The 14,445-nt window shown below is 45.5% G+C and overlaps 6 protein-coding genes across 6 annotated transcripts; 2 read left to right on the top strand and 4 right to left on the bottom strand.

Annotated features, from left to right (window-relative positions):
* Nucleotides 1-70: 70 nt before the first annotated feature.
* Nucleotides 71-1,342, bottom strand: KL911_001877 (uncharacterized protein; the record flags this gene model as incomplete). Its single annotated transcript, XM_043196883.1, has 1 exon — nucleotides 71-1,342. One exon carries the CDS (start codon nucleotides 1,340-1,342, stop codon nucleotides 71-73), a length of 1,272 nt encoding a protein of 423 aa, XP_043055638.1.
* Nucleotides 1,343-1,709: 367 nt separating this feature from the next.
* KL911_001876 (uncharacterized protein) lies at nucleotides 1,710-3,965 on the bottom strand (the record flags this gene model as incomplete). The annotated part of the gene is made up of 1 exon (XM_043196882.1): nucleotides 1,710-3,965. The coding sequence occupies one exon, from the start codon at nucleotides 3,963-3,965 to the stop codon at nucleotides 1,710-1,712; it is 2,256 nt and encodes a 751-aa protein (XP_043055637.1).
* A 138-nt stretch (nucleotides 3,966-4,103) lies between these two features.
* On the top strand, nucleotides 4,104-9,071 carry KL911_001875 (uncharacterized protein; the record flags this gene model as incomplete). The annotated part of the gene is made up of 1 exon (XM_043196881.1): nucleotides 4,104-9,071. The coding sequence occupies one exon, from the start codon at nucleotides 4,104-4,106 to the stop codon at nucleotides 9,069-9,071; it is 4,968 nt and encodes a 1,655-aa protein (XP_043055636.1).
* Nucleotides 9,072-9,488: 417 nt separating this feature from the next.
* On the bottom strand, nucleotides 9,489-10,304 carry KL911_001874 (uncharacterized protein; the record flags this gene model as incomplete). Its single annotated transcript, XM_043196880.1, has 1 exon — nucleotides 9,489-10,304. The coding sequence occupies one exon, from the start codon at nucleotides 10,302-10,304 to the stop codon at nucleotides 9,489-9,491; it is 816 nt and encodes a 271-aa protein (XP_043055635.1).
* Nucleotides 10,305-10,386: 82 nt separating this feature from the next.
* Nucleotides 10,387-11,283, bottom strand: KL911_001873 (uncharacterized protein; the record flags this gene model as incomplete). The annotated part of the gene is made up of 1 exon (XM_043196879.1): nucleotides 10,387-11,283. The coding sequence occupies one exon, from the start codon at nucleotides 11,281-11,283 to the stop codon at nucleotides 10,387-10,389; it is 897 nt and encodes a 298-aa protein (XP_043055634.1).
* Nucleotides 11,284-12,154: 871 nt separating this feature from the next.
* Nucleotides 12,155-13,912, top strand: KL911_001872 (uncharacterized protein; the record flags this gene model as incomplete). The annotated part of the gene is made up of 1 exon (XM_043196878.1): nucleotides 12,155-13,912. One exon carries the CDS (start codon nucleotides 12,155-12,157, stop codon nucleotides 13,910-13,912), a length of 1,758 nt encoding a protein of 585 aa, XP_043055633.1.
* Nucleotides 13,913-14,445: the final 533 nt, after the last annotated feature.

Here is a 14,445-nt window from a genome sequence, read left to right as displayed (position 1 = left end):
AAATGAGATTATGTCATTACTAGATAGATTAGGGAGCAGTGGAGAGCAAGACATTAGCAAGGAAGTCAGGTCACAGCATTGGGTCCATAATGTTTTTGCCTTCGCTCGTGATTTTCTTTGCCCACTGTCTTGCCAAAATCGACACCTTCATAAACTTGCGCGAAGCATACTTTTTGAAAAACTCCTCGTGCACAATGGGGCTGATCAGATAATCTATAATCATCTCGCTCACTTCCTTCAAATCGCTCTCTTTGTACCCCCCACTGTAGTGAATGAGGTTGCCGTTCCAGTCGTTCTTCGACAGCATTTTGCGTGCTATGTACATAGCAGCTGCTGAGCACAACGATGGCAGGTATCCAATGAATTTGTGGTCGATGATTGATATTTCTAGCAGATATTTGCCAATGGTTCTGGACTGAACGTCGTAGTCATCGGCTTTGGAAATGCGTCGTAGAAAATTCATAGGGTTTGGGTAACTCATGTTGAACTGGAGAATCTCCAAGATAAACTTTTCTGCGTTTAGGATCTCCTCCTCGGTGAAGCCTCCGTCCGTCACGTAGGCATAGTTCTTTACCGATGGAGAATACACCTCCTCGTATTTAGCGGCAATGAATAAAGACCCAGTGGCCAACAGCTGCAATCTATCCACTTGGACGCTTTCGCGTGACATAAAGCGGTCCATAATGTTGATGGCAAGGTATAATGTTTCTGGAAGGAGCCTGAACTTGAGGTGCACTTCAACCATCCAGTCCACCAAAATAGACCGCATCTTAGGACGCAGATTCCTTTGCCAATGCAAGTAGTTTGGGTCTGGAAGGGTCTTGAGCTCCAGTTCATGCAAGTATTCAAAGATGTCGTTAACGTATTCACTCACCATCAGCGGATCGTCGGCGTCGTCTGCATCAAGATCGTCCCAGGTGTAGTCGTGTTCCACCTTGACTTTCTTGACTTCCTGAGTCCCCTGTTCTAGAAAGTCACTGCTCGAGTCTGTAGCCTGTCTTTTAAGTGACACGCGCTTGTCGTTGTGTTCTGCGTCCTGCTTGTCAGCACGGATTTTTAAGGGCCTCACAAGTTGGCTTGCAGTTTTTCCTTGTTGTGACTGTTGATAAGGTAGACTCTGTTTTTGTCTCTGTGTCTCTGAAATGCCCGCGTTATTATTGATGTCGGTCAACGCCGAGCGCGCACGGGTCAGCGATTGTCTTGGTCGAGGTTGGCTCTCTGCCAATCCTTTGGAGGACATCACACCGCTGATTTGCGGCATGTTCTCGTCGTCCATTTGCATTTGAGAAAGTTCCTGGATGTTAGACTCACGCGACTCTATTGGTATACTCACTCTCGACATGATAGAACAGAACTTTTAGGCGTTATTCTCGTTCTTGTCGTTCTCTTTCGGTATCCCTTCTAAAACACGTCCGCTACTTTCCTGGCTGTCAATCTAGATCTATTCCAAGCTTGTATTTGCTCCAGTACAACTATCCTAGTTGTGCACTCTCTATGGCTTCGGCTCAACTCAAAACGGCGTCCTGCACTCCTTGAAAGCCAGCAAACCAGACCTAAAATTCAGTTGTTTTCTTTATGAACTTTGGTTTTCCCTAAAAGAGAAACTAGAAATAAAACACCCGTGCTTTCTGCCATCCTGCCTACCCTGGCAATATGTAAACACTAAAAAATACATGTACTTTTGAGGTGCGAGGAGTAAACGCGTTTGTTCAACTATATCCCATTTTACGGTCGTACTCTTCAGTCTCCTTCTGGCCCAACACATCGCTGTCGTTCCACTTGATGTTCAGACTGCCGTAGTAGCTTCGTTCAAAAATCTCTGTGCAATTGATCTTTTGGATCTGCCCAAACACCGTACTAGGATTGGTTTTGGCCTGTCGCCGAAGAAGCTGCTTGATATTCGCGTTCGTGCCCCATGGAGCAAGCTGCTTCGACGCTTCATCATCCTCATTGTCCGAACTTATTTCTGGCAATTCGTTCACGTCTGTGATGACTGGTTTGGAGGCCGTGGAAGACATCACCCCATTAGTAGCCTTGGTAGCAGGCTCTGGTAAACGATTAAGCTTCGAGTGATTCACAGAGATCTGTCTCAGCTTCGTGTCCACGCGTTGCCTCTTGGCTTGCAATAGATGTTCTGACTCTTTACGTTTCTCTAATTTCTTGTGCAAGTCTATCAGACTCTTCGCATCTGGCGAGCTTACTCCATATTGCGACTTGTTTGAGCTCGGTTGCAGCATCTGTTCAGTCAATGGCAGCTTTGACCTATTAAGTTCATTAGGCAGTTTCAACTCTAGCTGGCTCAATTTGGTTTTCTGTATCTTCTTGTCCAGATTGGGTAACCTCTCCGATGGGGTTTTCGTAATTTTCGAAGTTGGAATAAGAGACTTGCTTTTCGACGGCGAGCCTGTCGCTTTTGTCGTCTCATTGTTTGTTTCCAACTTTAATGGCTTCAGTAGTTGAGATCTGTGACGCGAATCGTCGATACCAAGACCGGCAGAGGCCTTCGTAAAATGCGTATTTTCTTTAGAAGGGGACGTTTTACTTCGCTTTGTACTGGCTTCAGTTGGTGCCATCAGCCGCGATAATAGATCGGAATGCGCATGTTTGCTTGGAGATTTCTTTGGAGACCCGTTGGGGGGCTTTGTAAGGGATTTAATAGGCGATCTGGACAGTTCATTCTGTAGAGGAGACGACTTATATGCCAGCCCTCTATTTATTTTGATCGTGGGCTCGCTGCTGCCTGTATTCGATGGCGACAAGTCACTAATTGGGGGTAATCTCAAGTTGTAAGGTTGCTTTACTATGCTGGAATTGAAAGAGCCATAATCCTTGAAAGGAGACAACTCATCGCGGGTGTCATCTCTCAAATGGTGCTGCGTGTTTCCTCTAATCTGTTTCGTAGTCTTCTTCGACTGATTTGTGGCCTTGCTGATTGATTTCTTCTTCCCCTGCTTGATCATTAAAGGCTCTCTCGATGGCAGCTCTGCAAATTTAATAGGCGACCTGCCTGCGTTTGGAGTAGTGCTATTATTGACGCTCGGTAACTTGCTTGTTTGCGCGTCCGTCTTAAGCGGTATTCTTATCTGTGCAAGCTCAATCTTCTCAAGTTTTCCAATTTGGAAACTGATGTCATTGTCAATGTCGCTGAGTATGATATCTCCCTCGTCCAGAAGAACCGACGCGTCGGCCGGTTGTTGAACAGGTTTTTCCCGTTCCTTTGGAACAGAATCAGTGGGTGTGGTTGTGGCTGTTTCATGCACAATTGGGCGCGTGAATTCATCCTTCGGCGACGATTCTTCATGCATTAGAGTTTTGCGAGCAAACGATTTGCGAATGTTTTTCGAGATTGCGTCGAATGAGAGATCAGAGGAGTCTTCATCGTTTGAGACAGGTCTTTCAGGTGATTCAGAAAGAGACAGTGTGCGCTCCTCCGGAGACAAAAGCGGAGCTTTGTCTGGCAATTGCGGATGATCTTGCTTTCTTGATTCAATTTCGGGCACAGGAGAAACCTCTGGCACTGGCGAATTGTGCACGGTTGGCTCTTCGTTGTCATTGTTTATACTGCCGTGTTGGGACACTATATTCGTTTGTTCTTGAATCATCCCCACCCCTCGAGAATATAAGTCCCTCACAGGCGAGCTTATCCCTCTCAGTTTTGCAGGTGACCTGAGCAACACCATCTCACTCTGGTCTTTGTCTTGTTCCTCTTCCTGGTCATCCTCTAGCAATGACAACTCGCTCACATCCGAACAGCTTAGGACTTCATGCATAACTCCATTAATCCATTCACTGTGCTCCATCATAGCCAGACCTAGTTGATCAACACTTGATTTTATCAGTTTGGTTTCCACGTTGACTTCTTGGGCGAACCATTTTGAAAACCCTGGAATTGCAGCCGTGTCGATATTTCCAACAGTGCTTTCACGCTGTTTCTTCAACCGGGCCGCGGCTTTGACCCCCCACATCTGGATATAAAAAACAAATATTAATTGGTTTGTTCGTGTTTTGTTTTTGGGACTTCTGTGCACGACCTCAAAAAAATATTTGAAATATTTTGATCTTGCTTGGATTGAACCTTAACACAAGCAGCGTAACCTGAAACCATGTCCAAAAAAGCCAAGTACGTCTCCAATATAGACGCAGGAATTTTGCAGCAACTATCTGGATATTTGGATGTTCTGGACAGGAAAGAGGAGCCAAAACCAGAGTCATTGCAGAGTTTCTCCTCGTTCCTAGAAAATTCTCAAAATCTAAATGCTCTTGTCCAATCTTTCTCATACTATTCCACAGTGAATGACCATTCCGGTTTATCGCAGACGTTACAAAAGCTTGTGAGGGTGATTAGACTTGGAATTCGCTATCAAGAGCTTCAAAAACCATGCTCTACGCTCATACAGGATATCCTATCAACTCACAATATCAAGATTTTTTACAGATGTCTTAATAATCAAAAAGGAGGAATAACAAATCCTGCGCTGAGGTTACTTTCGTCGTCATTGGAGTTTAAAAAAGGAGCATATGTGGATCTGTTTCTTGACAATTTCGACCTATCCCTCAAAGTGCTTCCTCAGCTTCTTATTCCAACAAAATCAGAAATGGAAGATCCAACAAAATGCAGGACTAAGAGTTCCATTCGCCACAACTTCATTTTGTTCTGGACCAATCTGTGTGCACAAGCCAATCCCCTGACGAGAAAGGACTTGTTATTAAATAACAGGAAAATTACCACAAACTGGACCAAGTACATAGCAACTCACGACTCCCCCGACACGATTAGACAAACACTCAATTTCCTGGACAGGTACATCATAGAGGAACGCTCCTATAAGAAGATGACAAAGTGCAAGATTTTCGGAGACTATATCCCCAAGAAACTTTTGGAATTATATGGCGTCGAGGCCGTTCGCGACGAGGTTCATGAGCTTTTAATAAAGTTATCAACAGATCCCGAAGTGGGCCTTATGTTTTCTGATGACAGGAATACTTCAGATACGAGTGGTGTGCCTGTGTCAATCGGAGATCACACGTTTAAAATCCATAATAAGTTGATATTCAGTCTGCTAGCAAGTTGCAAACCATGGACTGATGAAAAACAGCTGGATCTGACTGTTTCTGTGCTTTCTGCAGTTCCTGAACTAGTTCCTTGCTATAACTATAACCTCTCGCAAACAATCGGAGTTCATGACCCCAAACTTTCCGGTTTATATATCGCAGAGTCATTACTTCTCACCAAAATCATCAGATTACCGGTTGTTGATAAGGTGCTACGGTCCGATTCTCCAGCATATGTTCTTGTCGAGTACATCTGTCCTAACTCGTTGAGAAGAACGTCTTTTTCAAAGGCCCTTTCAAGCGATATTGGTCTAGTGCGTCACATTGGCTCACAATTAATAATAGACGTATTGCAGAATCTCCAAAAACGTTATCCGTATATCACGGGGGATGTGAGAAACGAAGTTTTGGAAATCCTCATTACCCAACGCTTACCGGACTTCAGCTTAATAGTTGGTGCTCTAAACGACTGCTACAAATCTGAGCCATACAATAAGCTCTTGATAGTCAATTTATTGAAAGTGTGTGAGTACTTCCAGGCTGTTCTCAACCAGACTGTGTCGATGACCCTTCCTAAAATGAACCTTGGACAAGAAGCCGAATTCAAGGCTATCGACCTCACGATTCTTGATAGCTACTTGAAGATCAACTCGGATTCTCAGCAAAGTAAGTGGTTCAATTCTGGAACTGCAAAAAATTCGATGTTCACAACCATTTTGCGACTGCCATACCGGTCGAAGGAATCTGATATGCGGACTAAGGTGGTGGGTGTTATATCAAACCTCATCAGCTCGTCGCTATCTTTTACTGACTGCAGGCAAGACAACTCAGTTTTGATCACGCAAGCCTATGCTTTAGTTTATGCCTTAGATCAGTTTTCTCGATACGTGAAAAACGACAATGACATAGATGCCGTTTGCAAAACCTTGGATGAGGCCATTTCCAGAGTCATGAGAACGCCCTACAAGTACATTGATATTTCGCGAGAAGTTGGAAGACCCGTGAGCCCGTTCTACGTGGCTGCCGTTGAACAGGCCAAGTTTGCAACCACCGACAAAGTGAAGGTCTGGGTTAATTTGTTGACAAGGTATATGTTTTTAATTGGAGAGCCCTTGGATGGCATGAAAAAGGTTCTGTTGAAGTATTGGTGGGACGATCGTTTGGATTTTGACGAATACGAGTCTTCGTTGAAGGAGTTTTGTTCTAAATTTTACGCCGATGAAGATGTGCCATTCTTTGAGATGGTGGTCAATTTCCCGATACCCAAATTGAAAAAAGCCATCTCCAGCAGAGTTGCAATGGCAGATATCGATGCTATTGCTCTCCTAAGAAGACTGCAACTACTGACTTCTGACAATACAATGAAACTCGGAGACATCAAATCCGTTGTTATCGAGTTATTTTCCAAGCTCGCAAATTATCTGGCCCAGAAGACTTTCTCGCATTACGAAACTTTTGATCATGTTGACCTCTATAGGTCAAAATACTGGAGTTCATTGTATCTGAACGGCAATCACTCAGAAAAGCAGTATTTTGTGGCTGGTTTGCTAAACGAGATGTTTTACAATCTGTTTGAGCTCGACAACTCCATCCGTGCCAGATTATCGGATTACGAAAATAATGTCCACAATTATAGATCATCAGAGATAGACGAACAGGAAATCCTTGCTAGTTCGTTTTGGGTGCTTGATGATTCCAAGCTAGTCGAGCATTTATTCGGCCCAGCAATCATACAGAACAAGGTTCTTGAGCTGGCTGCTCGTAGAGGCCTGCAAGTGGACGCTAACGAGCTCACCAAAGTTGCAGATTTTGTGACTGTGACAAATCTCCATTATTATGTCACGCTCGCATCAAGGACCAATTTTGGGGAGCCCCAGATTAGTATTCTTGCGCAAAGGGCACAACAGAACGAGCTGTTGTACTCTGCTTTATCTGCGATCCTGAGATCCAATCCCGATATAGCAGACTTTTTGTTGAAGCAACCGGGACCTGCCGCCAACCAATCAGTACACAGCCTGAACTATCTGATCACGCTCGACGAATTTGCAGAATCAGAGTCGCTACGTCTGAGGCTGGAGACTACCGCAACGGAAAAGCTGCAAGAATTTTTGTCCACCTCTGAAGCTTGCGATGTTCCCATATATATCAAGATTCTTGCACGCAGAGCGTCCTCTGATCTGTTTGCTCGTTTGATGGAGTTTGCGCCTTTTTACAACAACGCCGCCTACATGTTTAGCCCAGAGTCTGCGTATTATGTTTCTCAGTCGGTTGACAATATGGATCTGCTCAAGCCATGGTGTTCCAAAGCCATTCTTTACTCCACGAAGATGTTTGCTGAGAAAGACACGCTCCCGGATAGGTTCTTGACGTTCCTCAAGAGTCTCCAGGAATTATTGCTAAGAGTTGACCTTTGGACTATTGTTCCGGCATCAATTCTTAATTCTCATCTGGAAGTGCTTTTGTCCAAACAGTGGATACGTTCAGATGATATATTACGGTACATTTCTTCGCTCTTGATGACGACTATTTCAAAAACCGTACAGCACTCAAAACATGTTCAACTGTTCATCAACAACAAATTCAATGTGCTTTACGAGCTACCATCGAAGTCCAACTTGTCCACGAGGTTCTGCTCGGCACTTGTTCTCTACTATTTGGTGCAGGTCGGGCCAGTGTCGAATTTTGATGTTGCAAAACGTCTTCTGCAGTTCTACTCAGGGTCTCTTCGTGCCGATGACTTGATTCTTAAACACCTTCTAATGGAGATCGAGCAACATGTGGGACAGAGCTGGTTATCGTTTGTGGCTGATTGGGAGTTTCTTGATGGAGAGTCTTATGAATCGTCCACTACTAATTTTATCTCAAGCAGTGCGCACGGTCTCATTGTGAATCTCTCCAAGAAATTCATCGACAACTCTATTGCCAAATTCTCTGGCTCCTCTAATGACTTTTCACTACCAACAGTGAAGAAGGCAATGTGGAAAGACTGGGAAGCATTCTTCGATCACAATTCTGTTGTCCTTGAACATGCGATCACCAGCAACATTTACGAAAAAACCATCTATGACCCCGAATTTATCATGCTGTTGATCATTAACAATGACGAACTTTTCAAGGCCCAGGAAGAATATGTGGCAGTGGACGTGCGTAGACTTGTGGAAACCAACATTCTGCAATTCATCGTGATGAACCTGAGTAATTGCAACGAGGAAGTGAGACATATCAGCCGCAAGATCTTGTTGTCATGTTACTTCACGATCGATATAGAATTAAAACGGCTGGCAGAACTGAAGCAAGACAAGGCGAAGACGGAGGGGGCTGCAGATAAAGCAAAGACGGACGTGTCTACTCTCCATCTTTTCGCCTTCAAGGAGAGACTGGCGTTCAAAGTATACTTGGGAAATCTCCTCTCTATGAAGGAAGAGTGTTCTCCCGTCATCGTTTTAATGCTTTCCCACTTGATTCCAGTCTTGGATAACCCGGGCCATTATCTTTATGAGAAGGCCTACCGATACATTTTAGGAGGGTCGAAATTCCGTCCATTTGACATCCCCTTGCTCAAGGCCGTCACCCAACACTTTGTCGCAGACAAACATCTGGGCCATTCCAGATTTGACGAAAACTACTACAAGCAACTGTCGTGGCTCATTACTACTCTGACGAAGTCTCTGAGTCATCAGAACGACCTCAAGGTTATCAACAGAAGTGGAATACTGGAATACCTAATGGCCCTCACCGGATCTCCATTCTTGAACTTCAAACATCAACAAGAAATAATTCATCTAATGCACCGGATAGCCGAACTCCCAAATGGAGCAGACCTCCTCATCAGATCGTACGGAGTGCTGAGTTTCACAGAGTTACAGAAACTCAGACTTTCTACAGACACGGTCCCAAGCAACTTCCGGCTGCTTGATTGGCAACGCTTCGCCGTCAAGGCGCACGTGATTGCCGATAAACGCACGTACGAATGGACAAGTGAAGATTTCAATCGGTCGGTGAAACGAGTCTTAGCCTAAGAGTCAACTTCCATCGCATCCTCCTGATTTGCTTCCTTCACCTTTCTGGCCGCCTGCACCGCCTTAGTTAGGAACGATTCCTTGTCATTGCCGGTGTGCTCCAGTCGACCACCTTTCAAAACCACATGTCCATGAACTTTGGTGAGAAAGTCTCCGTTCTCGTTGAACACAAGCTCCGAACCCACTAGTTTGGACCATTCGCCCTGATACAGGTTACTGTTCAGCTGCACCAGCGGCCTGTCCTCCGCCAATCCGCTCAATCTTATGTGGGCGTTCTCTGAAGACGGCTCCTCGAGAGACTCGTCCAGACCCTCCTGCTTTATATAATTCGCACTCAATGATGCTTTTTCGAGATTGATGTACTGGTTAGGCGGAAACTTGAGCGCAATGTAAACGTCCTCAAAGTCGTCATCGTCTTCACGTGCAAGGCCTCGCATTGGTTACCTGGGCAGCTTTTTTTCGTGCCTCAATGTCCTCTTTGCTTCCGGCCTCAAACTGTGCGGTAGCAAAGTGCCAGTTCATCTCTGGTCCTGCGCTAAGGAACTCTGTATTGCCGTTCATAGTCATGATCCAGCCATCAGTCTTTCTCTCGTAGCGGTCTAGCGAGCATGTGCTGGCCTCTATTCTAGTGCTCACGCCATCTCCACCATGTTCAACTTTCAAAAAGTCCCTTGTATTTTGATATCCCATCAGCGACATTCCAAGAGCGATCTTCAAAGCAGCATGTGTAACAAGGATCACGGACGTGACTTGCGGAAACAAAGTTTCGACCTTCGGTATGAACCTCTCCCAGAACAGCCTGCATCTCTCCAAAAGTTCGTCCTCTTCCTCACCTTCTAGAGAAGGAACAACTGTTTCTGGAAGCCATTCATCCGACAGAGTTGCAAAATATTGAGACAACACGTCAATTGTCGCGGGCTCGGGGATGTGGGACCTACTGCGTCGGTACCATTCTCCAAGCCCGCGGTCTAGGTATATTTTCAGTCCCAGCTTTTTCGCCGTCGGCTCAATTGTCTCAATACATCTGTAAAAAGGACTCGAAAATATCAACTCCGGTTTAGGCTCCAGTTTGTCAGAAATATAGTCGGCCAACTCGTGGGCCTGTTCCACGCCATGGGGAGCAAGTAAAGGGTCGCTCTCGTTGTCTCCAAGCGGACTATCGCGCTGTTGGTCTTCCGGAAGCCAGTTTTCACGATACCCGTGTCTAACAATGTATATCGTCTTTATTGCCATGAAAAAAAGTAAATAAAACCGTGAGAGTAAAAATATTATCCGCAGTGATTATTCAGATACTAGCACATAAATCTCATACTATTTATTCTTTGTCATCCTCCTTCCCGTCCTCCTCCTTCTTGTCCTCCTCGTCATCGTCGTCCCAGGTGAAGTCGTCGTCGTCGTCAGCAGGCTTCTGTTGCAGGATTTCCTTCCGTTTCTTCTCTTCTTCTAAAAACTTGGCTTTGTTGCAGAAATAGGTTTTCCAGAACACTTGTTCGTCGATCTGGTCCGGAACAAGCTGGTCGATCAGTTTCTTCATACTCTCCTTTGCAGCAAGAAGCTTTTTTTCTGCCTCATCATCTGCTGTCAGCACGTAGTCTTTAACACTCTCACTATTCCAGTTTGTAAGATACAGATCCTTGTTGTTTTCCAGCTCGTGCAATTGAGCCTCGAGTCTGCTGGTGGCAAGGTTTTGCGGCATGTTGAACATAATCTCGTCTTTTTTCGCGCCATCCTCCTCCTCGCTGCCAAATCTGATACCCGTCTTACCAGCAAGCAAGTTTCCCAGCTTAGTAGCGTACCCCAGCGTGAGGTTTTCAAGCTTTTCTAGATCCTGGTCTAGCCCGTCCAGATATTTGTTAGTATTTTCATTGAGATTCTGCAGCAGCTTGGCGGAATTCTCCTTGAGTTCCTTCAATTCCTCCTCGTTGAGTCTACTTTGCACCTTGGCCATGTTTTTTTCGAAATTCTCCTTCGTAGCATTGATCCTGTTCTGCAAATCGATCTTCTTGGTGATCTCCTTCGTGTCCGTCAGAAACTCCGGCAACTTCTTCTGGAAATTGCTCAGATACTCACTGAAGGTGTTCCAGCCAGAAACGGTTTGGGACTCGATGTTTGAGTACACTTTGCCGACTTGTTCCTCAAAGTTGTTGACCAACTCCTCGGTCTTTTGGTCTTTGTGCCCGGACTCCTGAGTTTCTGCCTCAATAAACTCCATCGCGCTTGCAATCGACTAGGAATTAAACACTGGGTGTCACCAAATTAATTTGCATTTCATTTCTGTTTCCACAGAGAAAAAATATATATTACCTCATAGCTGACTCAGCATCCTTGAAAGAGCCAGGAACATGGCCTTATATATCCGTCACCAGAAAATGGCGTGTTAGTCCCACGGGCGGGTTTTTTGCAGCATCCGCCCCAAACACCACCGTTTTAGTTGGTGGCACTACATTCATCCGTGCGAATCACGAGCTCTACGAATTCGGTTCGTGGTGATTTCCTAAAGAAGTAAGTCACCATCTACGAGAAAAAGCAATGATTGCTTTGCGGACTGATAACCTCAACTCAAATGCCGGTATCTAGATAACAGTTGCTGCAAGATTAGCCATCGTCATTGGACACGGAGAGAAATCAACGGAGTTCGGGTTCATGGGTATCCACCGAAGCATCCGCGTGTTTATCTATTATTGCGTCTGGAGAAGCTGCCATACTCGTGGGATTTGACGAACTATAAAACGGTCGCGCAGTCGTATATGCCGACAGCTATCGACAAGGGCAGGAAAAATAAGTAGCATTTTTCCGTATTGTTTTTTAATTGTCTGCAGCCAGGAAAAGAAATAATATAAAAAGCAAAGTTAGGGTTTTTGAACGGCACTCTTATTGTTTGGAAGCACATAAGTATAGGATATTTTCTGCAGCCGTCTCGGTCAACGGATCCTCTGTTACCACCAACAAAGAAAAGCCTCACAAGTGCAAATTCTCCGCCAATAACAGGATAAAGAGAGTACATATTTCTGAATATCAATTTCAGTAGTCCTTAGGCCCAACAACCAAAACTTTTCATCTTTTGGAAGTTATCCTAATTCAGTATGCTTAAAGCTGGAAACTTCGGTGAAATCAGTCCTCAGGTGTCCAAGGCCATCGACAAGGAAGCCAAGGAGAGGCTGGTTGTTGCGGATGAGAGTGAATTCCAAATTCATGATATTGGTGCTGTTCACGACGACCACCGCGCTCGTGGCCTCCCTTTGAAAGTGTATCGCCACTATGCTGACATTCAACGTAGCTACGAGCAAGCCAACGACTATGAGGGCCTCTACATTGCTCAGAGGAACCAAATCAAGACCGACGCTCATGCTAACCTTTCTGAGGACAAGCTGGACGCCCAGCGCAAGCTCCGTCAGGCCAAGGTGTACTCCATTTTCTTCCTTATCACCACCGATATTTTGGGACCAAGCAATGCTCCATACGCTATTGCTCAGATGGGTTACGTGCCAGGTATCATCCTGTACGTCGTCTTTGGTATCTTTGCCGCTGTTGGAGGTTACGTTTTGAACTACTGTTTCTGCAAATTGGACTCCAACAACTATCCGATCCGTACTTTCTCTGACCTGGCCGGAAGAGCCGTTGGCGCATGGTTCCGCTACCCAACGGCACTGTTGCAGTTCATTCAGATGATCATGAACGTTGGTCTGATTATGCTGTCCACCGGTCAAGTTCTGGCCCAGATGCTTGTCACGAACCGTGGCCACAACTCCCTGTGTTTCAGTGTTGAGGTGCTGGTTTGGGCATTTTTGGGTATGATTCTTGGCCAAATCAAGACTTTGAACCGTTTCGCTCACATCGCCAATTCCGCTGTCTGGATGAACGTGGCTATCTGTATCATCACCATGGTGGCTGCAGGTGTGGAAAATAAGCCAAACTACGACCTGTTCTGGTCCAACTACGGATGTACTGCTCCTTACGACACCTTGGAAGTCGTCAAGCACGCTATTGCTCCAGGTACGCTTTCTGACCGTATTGGTGGAATGAACAACATGGTGTTCGCTTGGGGAGGTGCCACCGTTTTCTGCGAGTGCATGTACGAGCTCAGAAGACCTATGGATTTTTGGAAGGGTATGCTCTGTGCACAGGCTTTCATTCTGGTGATTTACTTGGTCTTTGGCCTGTTTATCTACTCAAAGTTGGGACAATGGTCTTACGTTACTGCCAACATGGGTATTTCAAGCCACGCTTTGCAAAATGCCACCAACGTTCTTAGTCTTGTGTCTGGTATGCTTGCTGCCACGCTCTATGCTAACGTCGGGCTGAAGGTGTTGTACCAAGGTTTCCTTGTCTCTGACTTCAGATTCCCTCAATTGACCACGTACAAGGGTACCATCGTTTGGGGAGCCCTAGTCGTCGTCTACTGGGCCTGCGCTTTCATCATCGGTGCAGCCATCCCAGGTATCAGTGAACTTGTCTCCATCATTGGTGCCTTCTGTATCTTCCAGTTCTCTTACACCTTGCCATTCCTGTTCATTCTTTGCCTTTTGATCCGTATGGATGTGACATCGCCAGACAGTTACGATCCCGTGTCTGAAAAACTTGTCAAGGCAGACACTCTGCGCGACTGGTCCCGTTGGAAGCGTGGACTCACCCATGGAGGATGGTTGCGTACGTTCATCAAACTGAGTGCCTTCCTTCTTTTCCTGGCATCCCTTGCTTGTGCCGGACTGTGCTCTTACTCTGCCATCGAAGGTGCCATCGATTACTATAAGACATCCACAGCTAGCGCATTTGGATGCAAGGCCCCTGTTACGCCAAATCAAGGATTCTCCTGTGCTGGTATCACAGTCGGCGCCAATTAATTGTGTTTGGCTTGGACAATTTATATACGGCCCAAGCACATATTTGAGTTGTAAGCGAAATTAATTGAAAAATAATTGTACATATAATTAAACTAACATATTTCTCATGCCAGAGCCGTTTACACCTCCCATCAAATTTTCCCGGGTGAATCCAACGCTTTCCCGCGGAGCGTATCCGCGGCCCATCAATTATAGATACCTGGAAACTCTTAAGCTGAAAACCATGATCGCGCTGACGCCAAACGAAATCACCATGGAAAATGATCCGTCCTTATATTCTTTCTGTTCCAAAAATAATATACTCCTAGTCCACTTCGAAACCGACCACTTGGCTAAAGATAAGGGGAAAAAGAGAGGGATACCAATTGAGTCGGAACAAGTGCTGAAGCTCCTCGAATTAATCCTCAATAAGGAACGCTCCCCAATCTACATGTTCTGTAACAATGGAGGCCAGATCACGTCGCTCGTGGTGGCATGTTTACGCAAGATACAGCTATGGAACCTGGTTTCCATCTATGATGAGTTCGCGAGAT

This window comes from Ogataea haglerorum (assembly GCF_019207285.1).
Source record: "Ogataea haglerorum isolate 81-453-3 chromosome Unknown 81-453-3_NODE_4_length_651989_cov_98.092404, whole genome shotgun sequence".
Classification (NCBI taxonomy): domain Eukaryota; kingdom Fungi; phylum Ascomycota; class Pichiomycetes; order Pichiales; family Pichiaceae; genus Ogataea; species Ogataea haglerorum.
The sequence above is the reverse complement of the archived record's forward strand: the minus strand, read 5'-3'. Positions and strand labels throughout refer to the sequence as shown.